The sequence below is a fragment of the Drosophila mojavensis genome, unplaced genomic scaffold, assembly GCF_018153725.1.
Source record: "Drosophila mojavensis isolate 15081-1352.22 unplaced genomic scaffold, ASM1815372v1 contig_136, whole genome shotgun sequence".
In the NCBI taxonomy this organism is placed as follows: Eukaryota; Metazoa; Arthropoda; class Insecta; order Diptera; family Drosophilidae; genus Drosophila; species Drosophila mojavensis.
This window is the reverse complement of record NW_025318667.1, coordinates 27,808,116-27,828,291: the sequence shown is the minus strand read 5'-3', so window position 1 is coordinate 27,828,291 and position 20,176 is coordinate 27,808,116. Positions and strand designations below refer to the sequence as shown.

Below are 20,176 nucleotides of genomic sequence, written 5' to 3'. Positions count from 1 at the left end.
TTCAAATGATGAAATAATGCGAAGATGCTCGAGCTGTGAGTACCAGCTTAGCGTAATTAAACGGATTGGATCTGAGAACAAAAGCATCATGTGAAGAATAGAGTCACACAATGCACTCTCAATGCAATATTGAAGTCTCTTTCAACTATAAATCTATTGAGCAAGCCACTGCAGCAAAATTTAAATGCTAAGTGCAGCGCTGATTGCTGGAATCGAGAAGCTGTAGAGACAGCTCAATTCCTAATCGCATGCAATTAGCACGGCTTTCTAGCAAGACTCTCCCTCCCTCTCTACCTCATCATCTACCTCTCTCTCTCTCGCACTGTTCGCTTCACCAATCAGAATTGCTTAAGTTTAGTTAGTTTGTTTTTCCATATGTCTCTTATCCTTAGAAATCTTTAGAGCAAGCTTCATACATACACATATACAGGCATACATTCATACATACACACATACATATATACATACATATATCAAGACTTAATTAATTTTTTAAGCAAAGCCAAAGTCTCTCTAGTTTGTTATCAAGTTTCTTTAAGATATTCCATTTGTATATTTTATTTTCGAAATTTTAATAATCTTTTTATTCTTATATTGCTTTGCTTCCTTAGACGGCTGCTTATTCCCTGAACTATGATAGCCCGTCCAACCCGTCAAATAGCTGAGCTATGCACAATGCAATTTATTTACTATAGGAACTCTTAAGGAACATACGCAATATTTTGATGGCATATCTGGCTTAGTCCAATTCTCGAAGCATTTAAAAAGATGTCGTCGATCCTTTTCTTCGAGATTAAGCAAAAGTCAATCTTAGCTTTATTTTAGTGGATGAAAATCGATTGAGTAGCTAAAACACTTTCAAGCTAAGTAACTGTCAGCAATTCCAAACATTAAAAGGACTCGAACTTCTCGGCATGAGTGAGGGATATACGTATCAGCATAAAGCCCGAAATAAAACATAGATCAAATTTTGCAGATTGTGAAAAAAAATAACATTCGCAACACTTATGGAACTCACCTCGCATAAACAGATAAAAATAGCTACATTTTGTAAATCTAGAACCGCCTAAAATTTGGTAACCTTAATTCGCTTGTAAATAGAGAAAAATCTAAATGAACTCAAACTCTGCGGGCGTAAAGTTAATAAAAGAATTGGAATTGGAATTGTGCTGCAGCATAATTAGCTGAAATATTGTGGCTTTGTTACATTTTGTTAGCTGCGGTACAGTGAAACCCCAAAGCACGGCTGTGTGAATGTCACTTAACCCAGAATATTGATTTTCGCACTTTGTGGCCAGGTGAGCGCTGGGCGTGGCCTGTTGATTGAGGTGGGCTTGAGTTGAGCTTCAGTTTCAAGCTTTAGCAGCGGCCAACAGTTGCTTTCACACTGCACTGAACCAATATAATATATTTCACTTGTAAACTGAATAAAAATAAACAAATGGAAAAAGTATTCGTCCTGCAGATACCCTGTACGAGCCATCCCCTCAGCTGACAATTATCCTTGACAGTTGCGTATTTTTGAGTGAATGCCTTATGCCCGGACGGCAAACGGTTCTGTATCCTTTGACAATTGTCAACTGTAAATGATATTTTTACTCTGCGGCTGCGGCTGTGACTGTGGCTGCTGCAGCTGCAACTGCCGTCGCGCCGCTGCTGCTGCTGCTGCGGCTGCCACCTATAAAAATGCGGCAAATACAGACTGTACGCCGTAAATATTGGCACGCTTTGCATGGCCATTTCCGCCAGAGGCTTTAGCTGTGTGTGTGTCTATGGATAAGGGTGCGGTCACATGCGTGTGTGTGTGTGTGTGTGTGTGTGGTTGAATCTGTATGTGCTTACTGCCTGCCTGTTGGCCCTGTTTGAACACCCTCTGCTCGAGCACCGGCTCACTTAACTTTCGAATTGTTTTTGCTGGCTCTTGTTGATGCCACTTCGAGCGTAAAATATTTGGCCAGCCGGCCAAACTGGCTGCCTTAACAGCCGCCCAGGGCTACCAATGGCCAACACTGTAATTAACGGACAAAAAAAAAAAAAAAAAAAAAAAAAAGCTGGAGAATAAAAATAAAATTAAAACGGGGCAATAAGGTGTCAAATTAGGCGTGCCCGAACCAACAAACGCCGAGTCATTCTCTCCGAAAGCTTAAAGCTGAATCATTCAAATAAAAACAACTCCTGCTGCTACGCGGTAAACAAGAGTTGAGAGTCTCAACTTGAGGATCGATAGTAACACAGGAATGTTGTCTGAAATATCGTTGATATATCAAAGACGATGAATGTATGTAGGATCCCAAAAAAATGATAAAGTCCCTGGCAAATGAGCTAGAGAGTCGTTCGTAGCGAACTAAAGATTTGAGCTAGTTATTATGAGCCGTTGATAGACAAGTAGAAGAAGAAGACTCGTGTAGTAGCCATCGTACTAGAAGTTGTTTGGTGCTTAGCAATAATGAAATTTGAAGAAGAATATGAATTGAAAAGAGGAGATGATCATAATTATGATGATAATATTAATAATGCATAAAAGATGGGGAAGCTCAAATAGATAAGACAGATGATCGCATAATGAAATCATGATTAGCGTAAATTTGATTTAATAATTTAAGTATAACTGAAATAAATCTTTAATAACAAAATAATATAAATAGTAAAATTGAATCTTTAATATATAAATTCCCACATGTATATCAACGATAATGCAGATACAGTTGATCTATCGATAACACTACCTATAAGCTCTAAAGCTCAATCTCAATCTCAGTCGATCAAAAATCAAGCTATTCAATATTTGTTTATTAAAGCGTTAAAAACAACTAGGCATCATGTTGTCGGGATTGCTCAGCTAGGAAATATGTAGAACCACAAGAAATCTATGTTTCTAAATATATTACATAGATTGTTATTATATTTGATAAGATCAATCTTTTATAAACGGAGAAATGAACAAACAGAGTGTCATTAAGGTATAGATCGACTCATCATGTAGTCCTACTTGGACGTAATACATAGAGGAAAAACTTAGAAGAAATACATGTGAAGAATAAATACTCAATTTCAATCAGAATTTATCAGCGGGCCAGAAATCAAATACTTTTTAAATGATGTGACTATGGGCTTTAAACTTACAATATTCTTACAAATTAGTAAAAAATAAAATATATATAAATAAAATTTTGAAAATATATAAAATAAAAATAAAAACTATTGCCATTCGAATCAAAAAATATTCATACTCAAAACAAGTTATTAAGAATGCCCCATATTGGTCGGATATAATTAAATCAGAGTACGGAGTACAGTGACAAGTCTTAATTATATTTGGGTTTCTTATCATATTTATACAAACTAATAAAGTTTATTGATCAATTATTTCCTCACGTTTAACAAAGCACTATGAAACGCCCTATGAACACCCTGTGCTTAGATTAAGTTAAAGTTAGCTTAAAGCTATAAGACTCACTGGTCTACAACATTCATACACTTTTGTATATATTTCTGGGCCTTGCCTACTTCTCATCCGTCTGCAGTTACCTTTCGACTCTGAAGATGTAAAGACATATTTCCAGAGACAAGCAAATTCCCTCACTTCGTTTCAGGGAATATTATTAAATAGTGAGAATCCATTGGCTCAAAAGGCAGCAGAAACGCTTTGCTCGGAATGCAGAGTTTCGTCTGCTGAAACGTATCTTAAACGAATCAGAAAATGTTTGGCACACAGATGCTCCTTGAGCGTCCTCCAGCTGGCGCTCCTGCCAGTGGCCTTTGGATTCGCCTCGACGATCCGGAGCAAGCTATAATATAATGCCAACTACTTTGTACTGAGGTGCTCTCCAAGCGCACTCCACTAAATTGAACATTTTGTGTTTTTATTTTATTTTATTATTTGTTGCTGCTGTTGCAGCTGTTGCAGCTGCGAGTTGCCAAGTGCCCTATAGGTTTTCAACCTTTAAAGTGCTTCCATCTATCTCTATGGGCGAGTTAGAGACAGAGACAGAGACAGAGAGAGAGAGAGAGAGAGAGAGAGAGAGAGAGAGAGAGACAGTGGAAGGAAGGAAGGAGGGAGGGAGAGACGCAAGTGCAGCGCTGCTGCTGAGTATTTGAGCAATTCGTCTTTAAATATTTATATCTATTTGGCGAGTGGCTGCCGCTGGACCAAATAGAAGTAAGAAATAAAAGTAAAAGTGTTTAATTGATGCCACTGGGCCATTAAAAATGCAAAGTATCCCTAACAAATTCACTTTGTGCTTCAAAGTAATGAAAATGCGAAAGAAGTTCGCATATTTCTTTCTCGTTTTCATTTTCATTTTCGTTTTTGCCTTTGCTTTCTTTCTATTTGATTATAAAAAGCTAATCTCACAAAACCATTTGCGCAAGCTTCCAGCATCAGTTTGAGTATGAGCATGTTCTACATTGCAAGGTCTCTGTATAGTCAAAGGAAAACACTTCAAAGATGCCGATGCACAACTGGAAGATACCCTCTAAGTGACAGATCTTTGGTATGAGTTTTAATATAGTATATTATCATTAGTAATTGTATGTTGGTAATGGATGTGGATTCTAGAGAGGGAATGACGAATCAAATTTAATTGAAACCCAAAGCGAAAAGTTGAACGCGAATGAGGAAGCCCTCATTGAAAAATTGAATATATAATAATAATATGATTCTGAGACCTAAATAAGAAATTTAAAAATTTAACTCACACTTGGCAGCCCTTTAGCTTATGAAAGAGACGGGCACAATACGCCCTACAGGCTCAAGTGACGTTATATTCAAAAAGTGATGTCAACAAATCTATTTGAACTAAATAAAAGGATTATTATCATCAAGAGTTGAGCTTATCTTTGATTAAAAATATGGCTACGGTGCAGGGCTGCCAGATGGTCCGTCGAGTATAGAATCGTAAATAAGCTTTGAAATACAAATGATCTCGCCATAAATACATGGGGCTAAGTTATAAATTAATTAAAGTACAGCATATTTACTGTACAAATATAAAAGTAATGCACAAACTCTCTTACAATAAAAAAAATTCCATAGAAGAGCTCCAATTTTAATTAGAGTTTTAAAATGCTGCCAAGCTAATTTCATTAGAAGATTTCAGTCCAGGGTTGCACAAGAAAAGCTTGTTTAAAGTCAAACTAAAGCGCAAAGACTTGGCTGCAATGTCTGCATTGAGCAAGGACACTTTTCCGTTGAATTAAAAAATCCAAGATACGCACAGGAGCAATCCTTTTCTCATGATGTCTGTCTGCTGCCATTCAAAGATGCTTCAGGCAGTCGTCAGACATGAGATATTGTCTGCCTTATGCAGATGACAGCTCAGATTCCAGCCCAGATGACCAACCCTCACATGTTTCTAATCTGCTCGAAAGGGAAATTAAAGCAGTCAAATTCATGATGAGATAATTCGATTTGTGTCCGCCTGTCGGCCCACCTTAGAAATCATTTCCCTACATTACAAAGGGAAGAAAATATGTCTTAGGGGGTACAAATATGGGTAAGGCTCACGGAGTTATTATGAAAGATAAAGACAAGGCACGATCATGCAGGATGGCGGCGTTTCTTATTCTCCTAGCACAGCTGCGGGGCCTGATAGGACTTAGAAAAAACTGGCGTGGCTATTTGGATGAGAATTTCATCTCTCTATGTACTTTTTAGCCCTACGGAATCTTGAGATCTCTTTCTAAATACCAGGTTCTCATGTATCATGTATCAGTTGCTGTTCCTAATGTAATTATTATTACGCTTTAAGAGTGCAAAAGGTAATTTGTAAAATGAATCTAATATAAGAATGTTTTTCAATCAGATTGCTGCTCAGTTGGAGCTGCTCTCACAGGCAGCATGTCTAATTGACTTGAAATAGAGAAATTGAAAGAGTTTAGGTTTATTCAAGTCTCGAAATCTCAGACTCAGCTGCAAGACGCACTCAATAGACTCTTTTATGCTCATAATCAAGACATTTGATCCATTTGCAGGGAACTACAGGGTAGAGTTAGTTTTGCAATGTCGTGAAAAACGCAAAGCAAGGTGAGTGAGTGCGCACGCAAATGAAGTGGCATAAATAGTTGAATAAGCTATCTTATATGGTGCGTGCTATATGTGAGCCTGTATGTGTGTGTGTGTGTGTAGGTGTGTGAGTGCTAAATGATACACACACCCATACAGAAGCAAACGATTTTACGACTTGTGCCGCAGGTTGACTCGAGTGCTTTGGCATAGCCGAGCTTCTGAGGCGCCTTAAGTCTTTGATGCAATGCAATGTCAGCGCTTGAAAGTGTTTGAGTACACACACACACGCACACATATATACATACGTAATACTAGTATATATATGCATAATATATATGTTCTTATATTCATATAGCTCATCTGCAGCAAATGCATTGCCCGAGACGCAAAATCGTGCGAAATGTCTGTAAACATTTATATCAAAAAAATGGAAAGAAATTGTCTGTGCACATTGTTCTCATGCAACTGCCGAGGTGTGTGCGTGTGTGTGTGTGTGTGTGTGAGTTCCTTTCAGCTTGCAAATGTGCAGGCGTCACATTGTTTATGTTGCTTGTGTGTGAGTTATTGTTGCGAGACATGATACTTTTGTATTTTGTAACACGCAGCGCATTACAAATGACAGCCGCCTGTCACATCCTCATAACAAACATTCACACACACACGTGCACACACACACACACACACACACACAGTGGCTTGACTATTAGTATGATAGTTGTTGCTGTATTGTTCCTAGCTGCTCTTGATACCAGGCACACACACACACGCACGCACAGTGCTCGGCATTAGTTAGTCCTTCATGGCCCCGACTACCGTTGTTGACACATTTTAGCCAAATCGATGGCAGCCAACTGAATTATGGCCACATCCTGGCCAAGCTGTTGACCCAACTGGTTACACATAGCGAAGGAACCACACTCAGACCCAACACATGCACGCCCACTTCCACGCCCACTTCCCACTCCAACCGCCTGTCGCTCCTTGGTAGTCGTTATTTAATTATAATTTTTGTATACTCTCAACTCTGGCACGAACTGTATTCAGCTGGGAAAGTGGAAGTCTGCTTCGCTCTAAAGCATATACATATACATATATCAATAAAGCTACAAGTAAGTCACAACGTTCTCTAGATAACTGCTCGACAAGCTCAGCTAACAGGAGTTACTCTCCCATCTATTCATGCCAAGTCTTCCATGGAACTGAACTTATTTCAGTGAGGAAGTGTATTCACTCGTCGTTGTTGACTATCTCATTTTGAATTCTCTTTTTGGCTCTGCACACAGAAGGCTTACTCAAATTGTGTTGTCATCAATTGGGAGCGGGCTGGGAGCTGTGAGAAATACGAGCGAGCGCTATGGATTTTTCGGGTCATTGTTGTTGTTCATGTAATGTTGGCAAAAAAAAAAAAAAAAAAAAAAAAAATGCAATTATAATTTCATATTTCAATTAATATAAAAGTGACAAAGAGAGGGACAGGAAGCCAGAGGCAGCCCGTCCTGTTCTCTCTCTCTATCGCGCGCTCTCTGTCTCCCTCACTGGTTTTTTGTACATGGTAAACCACGATTTAAAAGTAGTTGAAAGCTGGCCTAAGTGTCCAATGACGTCCTTTATCAAAATTTTATTGCATTATATCCAGACGAATTATAACTAGATGTGAATTGCCTCCAATGTGCATTTTAAGGCTCTTAAGTCATTAAATTGCTTTAAAAGTCTTTTGATCAACGAGTCAATTAAAAATGCTTGCAACATTTTTCAAATTTATTAAATAAAGCAAATAATAAACTTTAACTTTTGTAGCATACACAAAAACTCTCTGGAGTTTAAGTTGATAAGTTTCAGATGTGCTTAAATTGAACTTAATTAAAAATTCTATTCATAAAATTATATTCATTCATACAAACAAGTAAGAGTGCTCAAGTCGAGACTGCTCGACTCTGAGATCCTTTGAGCCCAGATAAAATCTTATATTTATCAAACTTTCTATATTTATCAAACAGAGCGAGGTAATATTATTAATTGTATTATAATATTGTATTTGAACATTTTATTTCAGTTTAAATTAGCAATCTAACCTCGATAAGAAAGATGTGAAATGAGTTTTCGAAAAGAACAAAATGATGAATTGGTATAAACGAGTATCCATGCAAAATTTCAAGACTATAGCTTCAGTGGTTCACAAGATCTCTGCGCTCATACAGACGGACAGATGGCCAACGGGCATGGCTATATCGACTCAGCCCGTCGACCTGATCAAGAATATATACTTTATGGGGTCTGCAACACCTTCTTCCGCCTGTTACATACATTACCACCAAATCATTTCTCATTTCAATGGGTGCGGGGAAAAGTAAATATATAAACGTTAAATAATAATAATAATAAGTGAATGCAATGAGCAAATATTCTAAGCACGTTAAGTTTTTGTCGACTATTTTCCAAATCAATTATCTGAGGGTCAAGTTCAATGCCAAGGTCATTTTAAGCACATAAAAGCTTGCAGCTAAAAATGTGCACTAATTCCAATGCCATTTTGTTTTTTTATACCCTGAACCCATTGAAAATGGGAAATCAGGGTATAATGGTTTTGTGAAAAAGTATGTAACGGGCAGAAGGAGGCGTGGCAGACCCCACAAAGTATATATATTCTTGATCAGCGTGACGAGCTGAGTCGATATAGCCCTGTCCGTCTGTCCGTCCGTCCGTCCGTCCGTATGAGTGCGTCGATCTCAGAAGTTATAAGAGCTAGAGAGCTGAAATTTGGCATGCATACTCGTGTGTACCATACGCAGTACGAGTTTGCTTTATTTTTTCGATAAATCATCCAATAACTTTTTTATCGAGAATAATCGAAAAATTGATTTTGTTTTTTCAGCTTAATGTGAACACTTTTAGACCTGGAGTCTTCAAATTTGCGTTGTATATAAAGTTAATCGATACAAAGATTTTGTGATTTACAGATTTTGGATACCACGCCCCCTTCTCCCCCAATTTGTAAGTACGAGTTTAGGCAGTACGAGTTAGCTTTATTTTTTCGATAACTCATCCGATAACTTTTTTATCGGGAATAATCGAAAAATCGACATGGTTTTTCCAGCCTAGTTTGAACACTTTTAAACCTGGAGACTTCAAATTTGCGTTGTATATAGAGTTAATGGACACAAAGATTTTGTAATTTACAGATTTTGGATACCCCCTTCGCCCCCAAATTGTAAAAAACGCATTTCAAGTACTAGAGACTTGTGCTTTGGAATGTACACATATATTCACCATATGATTACACTATAAAATTTTCATTATGATCGTATGTCTACAAAAGAAATTATTCAACAAATAAATTCTCATAATATTGCCCACACTGCAGCGCAGCCCAAGCGCAGTCGCTGCTTACTGCGCAGTTAGCAGAGCGCAGGCTTGTGCGTGCGTGTGGATGCATGTGTATGTATGTGTGTCGAAAACAAGTGCAGACTGATTAGAATATCAGCTTGGAGGGTTCAGGGTATCTCCTAGTCGAGCAGTCTCGACTGGAGCCTTCTTACTTGTTTTTTTTTTTTTTTTTTTTTCATTTGATGGTACATATTAGTTCGTTAATTGCAGCTACAGCTTCATAACGCACAACTTGAAGCGAAAAACAAATTTAATTAGTATCCAAAATGTCAACTAAGCAACTGTTATAAAATATACGAAGATTATGAAGAATGATAAAATCTTATTAAATCTCAGACATTCCTTCATTTGGGAAAGTATGAACTGAATTTAATATTGAAAAGTCCAAGAGAGAACTCGATCCGAAACTTAAATTTTCAAACACAGTAGAATGTGGTTATAACAACTTTGGTTCTGCTCCCCAGATAAGCTGATATGAGTATACCTATATGGTTATAGCGTCTTCCGAGAATAGCGGCAGTCCCTTGAGCGCCGTTCTAATCGGATTCCACTGTACTTGAAATAGCACCATTTTGTACAAACCAGGACGGTGAAACACTTCTGGCTCACATTAGACCAACCGACTCACTTTCTAGCCCCACATTGTTGCAATCGCTGGCACCTGTCGATCCCGTTTTAGTCCGATGTCCTAGATGCTACAAAGCAAATGCAAACTATCCCTAAGCAACATGTGTAATATGGAGGTACGACCACAAATTCCAAGTAGAGCAAAACAAAACGTTAGCCTCAGGCTCGCCCAAAACTCACGTCTGCACAGGGAAAATCAGATTTCCTACCACTCAAAGCGCTACAGCAATCGACTGAAGGAGGTCCACGCCAACCACGCCGACTTGAAAGAAAGCTGCCATATTTCAGAACCATTAGAAAACTAAGAAGACGTCAGCTCGTTAACCTACTCTCTGATAACCAATAATTAACATACCTTTATATAACTTTAGATTATTAGATAATCTAAGCTTGTGAGCATAGCTCACGGCAGATTATGGGAATAAAATTCAATCTGGCAACCCCATATAAGGAGTGTAACTGACAATCCACTCATTTGATACCTTAATTCTCTATCAAACTCATAACTGAACCCAGCTTATCCAACAAATCTGCACCAATTTAGACTTTTCTTTACATAGTAAGTGCTCCATAAATTCTGGAAACCAACTAGTGAAAAATCCAAACTTTTAAAAACCACTCGAAAGTTATGCTAAATAAGACACTTGACCTCGCGGGATTCTCTAAGCCGAATAGACTAGCAATTGATCATAATATAAGAGCATTACAGTCGGCCATTACCAATTATAGAATACTCATTTACAGTTCAAAACCGGAACCCATTCAAAATGGGAAATTAGATTTGCGTGGGCTCGGAACTCCCCAATATACTAATTTCACTTTAATGAATTATTATACAAAAACCTGAAAATGTGTTCATTATTATGATAGTATGATATTATGTTTATTATTGCGATCTATTTCTGTATTACTGTGCTCAGCTAACTTTGGACAGTTTGCCAACAAGAACAATTCGTTTGTTCCTGAAGAGATCAATTCAAATAAATCAAACAAAATCCACAATGAAGAGCGCTAATGGCTTCAATTGTATTGCATTCTATTAAGATTTGAGTCTAAAAATTCGAAATCACAAATCAGTTGCATCTGAGACTGCAGTTAATCTAATGCTCCGACTCGAGTAACAATTGTTGGCTGATGGCTATATCAAGTGATATATTTTAAATAATATCATATTACATACCATATAAATACCACTCGATTATGTTGACACTGTATTTGGAGTTAACATGACACCAAATTAATTGAGACTTTTAATTGGAGCTAGTTCAAGGTAGTTAAATGTAATATATGTATATCCTTCGGTCATTAGCATCAATATAAGTTAAATAAACACAGATGTAACAGAAACAGAGAAAGGAAGAGAGAGAGAGAGAGAGAGAGAGAGCACGCAGTTGTAGTTGTAGTGTAAATATTTGCTCATAACAATGGAGTTTATTTGGATTGCGCATACGCCTAGTTAGCCAACCCGTTGTGCTGTTAGCGCTCGACTTTGTAAATCTCGTTGGCAATTGGCATGTCCTCCGTGGATACCGGCGCGCGTTGGCAAGCTCTGTGAAATGACTATTTGGCTAAGTGGAAAACGCGCTGCGCATGAAAAGCCAGTGAAAATGTAACTACAATAAATATTGCCTCCCAGCGAGGCGAGTCGAGGGGAGGCGAGGGGAGGCGAGGCGAGGCGACGGCAAAGCAAGCGGCCAACCTTTAAGTAATTGTCGTTGGCTGCTGGCTGTTAGCTGTTAGCTGTTGCCTGTCGGCTGTTGGTTGTTGGCTGTTGTTGTCATTACAGTTGTTGCTGTTATTGCCACAGTTCTTTATTATTATTGTTATTATTGTTATTCTTATTTTGTTTTCTGTTTGTTTGCCTTTGCTTACTTTTATGTTAAAGAGGCCTTCGACGAAAGGGCGCGCCTGCCGAACATTTTAATGAGATTTTTGATTTCCAAAGAAACTCAAAACGTAGCATTCAAGTTTAACCCCGTTCGCTCCTCGGCCCCTCTCGCTCCCATTGTCAATATCCCGCTCAATGTCTGCCTGTCTCGCTCTCGCACGCTCGGCCACAGGCAGCCAAGTTAATTAGCAAAAAACAGATAACGTCGCAACAAAGTCGACACACACTCACCTATATATAGATATATATATGAATGAAAATGAAAGGAGCAGCCAGCATCTAAGGCCATCTAATGTCTGTTCCACCTGCCACCTGCCCCAGCCAAAAGCCACCAGCCACCTGGCCCTCAAATGCATGCCATCAGTCACTTAACATTGTGTGGGTGGCAGGCAAATCGGGACGGGGGCTGGACGGGGTAAAGAAATGATTTATTATCTGCGAAGGCAGTTAAATAAAATTGCTTGAAAATTGTTTGGGCAAACACCAGTTGGACCTCGTTACAGTTACAGCCACAGTTACAGTTACATTTCGAGTTACAGCTATATTTACAGCCGCGCCGTAACTCCTTATGTTTATGTTGTTCTGTTGATATTTCTGCAAAGTTAATGAACTGGAAAACCCACACAGCCAGCGCCAACTTTGATGGCGACTCTTACATGTTTCTCTCTTCAGCTGTCTTTGGCTTCATTTTCGAAACTCTGCCAAAAGTACGCTCAGAGTTGGGCTTAAATGAACACGAATTCAGAAGGGCAAAGCCAAAGCTCTGCAAAATGAAAATTTTTTATTCCAATGACTACAAATGCCCAATGAGTACGAAAATACATATATTCCATTCAAGCATTCAATCGTCACGCGTACTCTAAATCGATAAGTATTGATTGAAATCATCTATTTTTAAAGTTCCAAAAGCAATGGAGTTTCCAGTAGGACACCAACTCTAAGAAGTGGAAGCGATGAATGCGATTGTTATAAACACATTAAAGTCTGACCCCTTTAGATCTATAATTAGATTTTCGTTTCAGTTACAAATTCATTCAAGTTTATAAATCAATTTTCATCAACATAAAAAAGTAAATTTAGAAACAAGTAAGAATATAACAGTCGGGCGTTACCGACTACACAATACTCATTCACTGCCCAAATGCTGCCAGCTTCATTTTCTCATTTGCCACGCCCCCAATTTGTGCACTATATTTATAATATCAATAATAAATTTATATTTAAATAGAGCAATTAATTTCTAGATTCAAAACTGTAAAAAATACATGCCCCAAATGGGCGTAGATAAATCCACCATACATTTTTTATATTGGTTTCTCTAGCATTTCAACTAATAGGATTTCTAGCAGCCGGTATGATCTCTCAATTCGCCACGCCCTTAATGGGGCACATCGGGAAAAGCTTGACAAATTACAATTTAAAGCCATCCATGAGTATATGTATGTTCTCTGGTTCAAACGAACGGACGGACAGCAAGGCGTACATTGCGCTTTAGCAAGTATAAATATACCAATGGGGGGCGTGGCCAATGGGATCAATCAGCGATTCGGTAATGAATGAGTATTCGGCGGTTGGTAAAGAATGCAATGATTTCAATTGCTGATATTTAAATAATCCAAATTTAATTTTTGTACATATTATCTTATTGTTGCAAATTTAAATACAAAATAATACATTTTCCAATATTATGTCTTATTTACATATGTATAAAAAAAAAATATTTTTTGTAAATATAAAATTGTATTATTTTGTATAATTTTGTAAAAATAAATGATAAATTATGATTATTGCAAATATATTTTGGCATAATACATTAGGTATTTGTTATATTATATGAGCATGTTTTTTATATATTTTACACTCTTCTCATTTGTTCTTCTATTATTCATGTCAGCTGCAATCTTAACAGGATGGTAAGAGATTTAGTTCAAGAAGAAGACATTTCGAGAAGAGCATTTTACTTAAAGAAAATATAATAATAATTGTTACATTAATTCCAAGTAGATATTTATTTAAATATATTTATTTACAGTTGGGTCTAAATAATTTGTACCCCGTAAAATCGAAAATCGCGATTAATCGAAAAATTCTATCCCCTTGAAAAAAATAATCGTTTCCGATAATTCGAATTTCTGAGTAATTCAAAAAAAAAAAAAAAAAAAAAATTATTCCCTTGCCATTTCTAATTATCGGGAATCGACTGAATTTATTTTTCTGTTTTTCACAATATTTCATTCGAATTCATGTTTTTATTAATATACTATGCTTCATTGATCTTTGGATTTTGTTTAGTAATATAACAAATAAGAAATACAAATGAACAGATCTTTACAGCTCCTAATTGAATACACATACCATAAAACTGGAATACGCACGGATTTGACATTTTCCTTAAATAAAGTAGGTGTGGTCTAAGCACAGACGATGGTCTAAAGTAATTCGATATAATATTACTAATGAGTTTAAAAATGGATTGATAACTGACAAATTGAATTTCAAATGTTCTGCTTCAAGTACAGCAGAATCCGGTTATAACGACGCTCAAGCGACCGTCGTACCCGGAAGACACTGTAACCATATAGGTTTACTCATATATGATTATCTGGGGACCAGAGGGGACCGTACGGACGCTATAAGCGGAGTCGTTATAACCGGACTATACGATAATTAGCATAGATTCTGTACTCACCTTCTCAACTTGTTGTTTCTGTTGTCGTTGGGCTATTTGCTGCCTTTGCTCACAGCTTTGACACTTGTTTACTTAGATTTTTCTTTTTTCTTTTTGTTTTGGTTTTGCTTTCGAAAATAATTTCAAAACATTCGACTTTCGTCTGGCTCAGTCGGCTGGACGTCGCTGAGTTATGCAGATGCAAACACCTTGGGCTTTGGCACAGCAAAAAAAAAGAAGAAGACGAAGAAGAAGAACAACAATCAAGACGCACACACACGCGCACACACAGACGCAGAGAAATCCGCAAGCACAACACGAAAATTTTTCGAAAATTGTAACCGTTATGCGTACGCGAGTGTAACTGTTGTTGTTGTTGCCCTCTCCGACTAACAAAGCGCTGACTGTCAGTGATGCTGACTGAGCGGAATGCTTTAGCTGCTGCTGCTTAGCCTTAGCCTGCCGTTGTGCGAGAGCGAGCGAGACAGAGAGATAGTTTAGAGTGTGTCTGAAGCTGAACCGAATCGCACGAGAGTCTGTTGACGAATGATTCGAAATCGCAACGTTCGACTCGAGAGTCCGGAAGCATCCGTCCGTTCACAACAAGTTGTCACACTGTAACAGCAACGCAACAGTAAAAGCCCCCAAAGCTTTTCCTGCTCACGCTCCTGCCAGCTTTTGCTGTTAGCGTTAGCTTGCGCTGCTAGCGTTGCAAAAGCTCAAATCAGGCCGAGTTTTAACTGCTGAAATAACCGTTATATCTGAATCTGTATTCAGATTGCCCTATAATACTCAACTGATCTGAAACAGCAAGCTATTTAATGAGCATACAGAATGGGATGTAAAGTGGACTATGTAATCTAAGCAGAATCCACTAGTTTTTGTGTTTCATGGAAGCATTTTAGCTTAAAATTAAATTTTAGTTTCTATATACTGCCCTTTTTAGAGGTAATACATATTTAATCCTGGCTGAGAAATAGCGCAACTCAGCCCCTTTCAAACTGAAGTCAGTGGAAAGCGTAGGCAAAATAAAGCAACTTCCGTTCCATTTCTCACATAGTAGGGCAATGGTGAATGTCAGCAAGTTACTAAAATTTTATTAATTAATAATATTTTTAAATGTTAAAAAATTTGTATATGGGTAATTCTCTAGTGGCGAATGTGACATTCGTACGTATTTGAGAAAAAAAAAAAAAAAAAAAAACAAACAAAAACAAACGCCAAAACATTTTTTTATTTTGATGAATAGTGAATCTTTTAGCTCTTAATTATCTCTATAAATGGTGCTGAATCTGATTTTAGGCAAATGTTAGTTTTCAAGATAATCACAAAAAATATAAATAAATACAAAAAACGTAAGTCGCTTTTTAAATGAACAGTTCAACCTGAGATTTTAGCGAAACCTTAAGTGACAATTTATTACGTATAATTTGAAATTATTAGAAATTGGCACATCTTTTCAATGTTTTTCATTTGATTCAAAAATATTGAGTAGTTTTTTTTATTTTTTAGTTTTAATCAGGGTCGAAGGGAATGAGACATTTTTTCCACCATAAGTTTTTATTTTTATTTTTTTTTATTTTTTTTATTTTTAGTAATTGTACATGAATAAAAGCTTTAGAAATGATTTTCAGGGTATTAAATTTATTAAGTATAATAAAATAGAGAAAATTCTAAGTATCATATTTCATTGCATTGTGTCTCAATAATAAGAACAAAGTGTGCAATAGAAATGCTCAAAACAGAACTTTTGCTCTTATTCGGCTTTGTGTCTCAATATTTCGAGATGCATTATGATAAAATGTATAATTGGTTTATATTAGTTAAATTTGATGGTTTAGTTATAAAAAATATGTTAGCAGAAAGTGCGTTCATTGACTTTTATTGTTTTGGCTGTAGTTGACCTCTTTGGAGAAATGCCCATATGTATTAAAATAATTTTTCAAAAACTATTTTTATTTTTTTAATTTTATTATTTTATTTTTTTTTTTTACCTACAAATTTTCTATTAATATACATTATCAAATTGTTTTTAATTGATATATTTTTCAAAATTTGAAGATTAATACAAATTAGTGATAAACATTTTTTAACAAACAAGTATTACTGTGCAAAAAACTTTGCACTAGATGTCTAATCTATGTATGTATGTACTTATGTGTTGTATGGCTAGTGACTGATTTCTGATCAGATTCCTCACGGTTGAACAAATAAGATAATCAGATTCTCACAAAGTATCATGCAATTACACAATTGAAACATACAACCGGCTCCTAATTAATTTATATTAATGTTTTAAATTAAAAAATAAAAAGGCTTTTTAAATTGTTTTCTTTTAAAATAACGTTTGCGATGGTCTTCCCTCCTTGCTCTTGTCACTCTTTGCCATTCCTGTATAGAAATGAAGCCTCCTGCATCATGCACTCTCTCTTTAATCAATGCAGCTCACGTGCCATCTCGCTCTGATTCGTAATGTAGCATACTTTATACGCATTTCACTCTGTTTGGTTGAGTATTGGAGAAAACATTTAATCAATCTATGAGAAAGCAATTGGATATTGCTTTTATATTATTATATAATAGGCGCCTTTGATAATGCTTTTAAGACGCTTAAGTCTGCCCTAATTAAGATATAAACAACATTCAAACGGATCTTTTCAATTACACACCAGCGCTGCATTGTGTTAGATTCATTGCAAAATGCCCTAATTTGGCCTGTATATTGCTTCGGTTTTATATTATTATATATGTATTTATTTATAACAACGTATTTTATTAAGTTCCTCTTAATTTGTTATTTAAGTAGCAAATAAATTTGATTTGTTTAGTTCTGTTTGTGGCTGCTGAGCGAAAGCTGTCCAAATGTAGCACTAAAAATGCCAAATAAAATACCAACTGCAATCGAGTTACTCGACGACAATTTAAGCAGAGTGGCCAGACGAGCTATTGGCCAACTTTTTAGTATTTAAAAATACAGTAAATGGCGGTTTATTTAAACTTTGATTTATTTATATTTAAAACATATTAATACAAACTTTAATGAATGCATTTTAATTTTAAATTAAAATACAATGAATTAGCATAATACGAAAATGTCAAAAACTCTGAAACGTGTTAAATTTGTAAATTATTTTTAATTAGAAAATCACACAAGTTAATTAGTTTGTAATTAGTTAAAGCTCGATTGATGAAACGTACTTCATATATACAATAAATGCAAAGAGTGGAGTATAAAAAAAATAGATTATCAAAGATTTACAAGCTGTACATATGGATATACATTAATATTTCAATATTTATATTTTGTTTTAGGCCTCCATTGTGTTAAGTATGACTTGTGTTAAGTATAACTAAATAAAAAAAAAAAATCAAATATATATATATATGTATATAAGAAAAGCTAAACTCTTATGGCCTTTGGTTTATTCGCGCCAATCGCCAATGATCTGCGATGAGGGCACCAACTCCAGTCGACCGGGCGCATTGGCCACATAAGGCAACGGCGGCATCGAAAATCTGAGAGGACAATGATGAGGATTAGTGTGAAGGAATATAGTAGAGCGCGCAACTCTTACCTGGGCCTAAGCGGCGGCCCCTGGTGTATGGGCAGTTCTTTGGCTATGGGCGTGGCTTTTGGCCTGGCGTTCAGCGACTTGGCCTTGACGAGATTGGCCAGCGGCGCAATGCCCGTGTCGACGCTCTCCAACGTGTTGCGCACCACTGGCGGTGGCTGAGCGGGCCGGGAACGTTGCTGGGCCGCCATCATTGGCAGCTGCGTGAACTGGAACAGACGCGGAGCGGCGTCCTCTTGGGACTGGGCCATCAGGTCGAGCTCTGTCGCAGCTATGTCGGCGGGCGCAGCTGCGCCCAATACCTCTGCTGCGCCCGCTATGCCAACGCCTCCTCCTCCTCCTCCTGCCAGGGGCGGCGTGAACATGGCAGCGAGCTGGACGGGCAGGAGGGCGGGCAGGCGCACGGTTACAGGTCTGCCAGGAGCAAGTGGCTCGGCTTCCGCTGCTGGCTCCGGTGCTGGAGCTGGTGGTGCAGGAGGCGGTGGTGGTGGTCGTGCTGGAGCTGTTGCTGGAGGCTTCCGGGGCCGCTTTGTCGGCGGTGCGGGCGTCTCGGCCGGCTCAGGGGCTGGCGTTGCTGTTTCCGCCTCCACATCCTGCCAGGCCTCCAGCAGCGTCAGCAGCTCATCCTTGGTCATGTGGCCCAGGCCAATGGGGCTGAAGCTGCCCACGGTGTTCCAGTCCAGCGGCGGCAGTTCGTAGAGCGAGCGCTGATCGCGCGCGTACATCAGCTGCTGACCGGCAATGCCATGGCACAGCAGCGGCAGGAGCAGCCACACTAGACTTGTCGCCATTCTCTTTGCTGGTTGATCCACAATTGTTGCTCCGCTTGCCGACTGCTGCCCATTTTATATGTTCCCATCCTCTGCTCAGCATGTCAGCCAGTTTGGCTTTGCTTTTGCCTCTTGGACCGGAAAACGGAAGCGCACGCACCAAGCGGCGGGTGAACTGGTTATAAACATGCCAAATGGTCACTCTAATCCCAGGCACTCACGGCCCACTCCATGCGTATGCCTGCCCAGCCAATGACCAAGTCCAAGTCCAAGCGCCCAGCTCTGAGCTGCTGCACGCAAACCGCATTTCTATGCCCTCGATCCATAAATGGGGCGACTATACAGGGTATGCTGGGCATGCCTAAACAGTTAAATATTTGTATACTAAATAGTAAATACAATATTGTTCATCCTCTAGGGACAGTCTCGTATACCAAGTGAAGATCTATGATGTTCAATTGAATATTTTATTTTTTATTTTTGTAAATATTTTTTATTTGAGTTTAATTTTTTAAATAACAAGTCTTCTTTCTAATTTAGAAGTCTATAAAGTATATAAAATGATATAGTTATTTTATTTTTTCTTTAAATCTTCAATAAACTCAAAGTTGATTGAGAGGTAATTTGGTTCAGCATTAAAACGATATTAAATTATTACCAAGCAAGAATATAGTTTACATTTTTATTCAATTATGTACAAAATATCGTTTCTTTCTTCAATCGGATAACTCCGCCCCTGGAACGCCCATACCACGTCAGCCTGCAGGGTATCCTTTAGTCCAGCATACATCTACTCGACAATCTGTGATTTTAAAGGCCAAACCAGTTGCCCAGGCGAACTGTAACAGCCGACGCTCTATTTTTGTCGGACTTGGCGTTGGAGCTGGGGCTGGGGCTGGCGCTGGAGCTGCATTTGGAGCTGGTTGTGCGTGGATTTCGATGTTGATTTATGCTGCAAATTTGTTGCGGTTCGAGGAAGCGTTTGCCAAACGTTACAGATTTATGCGTACTATGTATTCATGGGCATTCATAGCTAGTCGCCGTTGTATGTTTGCGTATTTGCCTCGTGTTTTCACTTTCAATTGCCTGGTTCGAGTAGTTCAGATAATTAACTAACTCAGCATATGAGAAATATCTATCACATATCGAACATGAGCTCGAAATGTATTCGGAATTCGTTATTGTGACACATAAACTATGGCATGAATGTTATATAAGTCAGAGTACTATGTGTACCTCTCTTTCTTTTTCGCTCTCTCT

At 37.9% G+C, this 20,176-nt stretch overlaps 2 protein-coding genes across 3 annotated transcripts in view; both read right to left on the bottom strand.

Moving 5' to 3' along the window:
* The window catches only part of LOC6584867, a 70,696-nt gene extending 55,601 nt beyond the window's left edge, over positions 1–15,095 (bottom strand). For both annotated transcript variants that reach the window (XM_044009634.1, XM_044009636.1), the window contains exon 1: positions 14,596–15,095. The gene's annotated coding sequence lies outside the window, so the exon portion shown is untranslated. The remainder of the gene's footprint in view (positions 1–14,595) is intronic.
* Positions 15,096–17,996: 2,901 nt separating this feature from the next.
* On the bottom strand, positions 17,997–18,946 carry LOC116804514 (predicted GPI-anchored protein 58). The gene is made up of 2 exons (XM_032732421.2): positions 18,150–18,946; positions 17,997–18,090 (listed from the first exon to the last, which is right to left on the bottom strand). The coding sequence occupies exons 1-2, from the start codon at positions 18,935–18,937 to the stop codon at positions 17,997–17,999; spliced, it is 882 nt and encodes a 293-aa protein (XP_032588312.1). The 5' UTR covers positions 18,938–18,946.
* Positions 18,947–20,176: the final 1,230 nt, after the last annotated feature.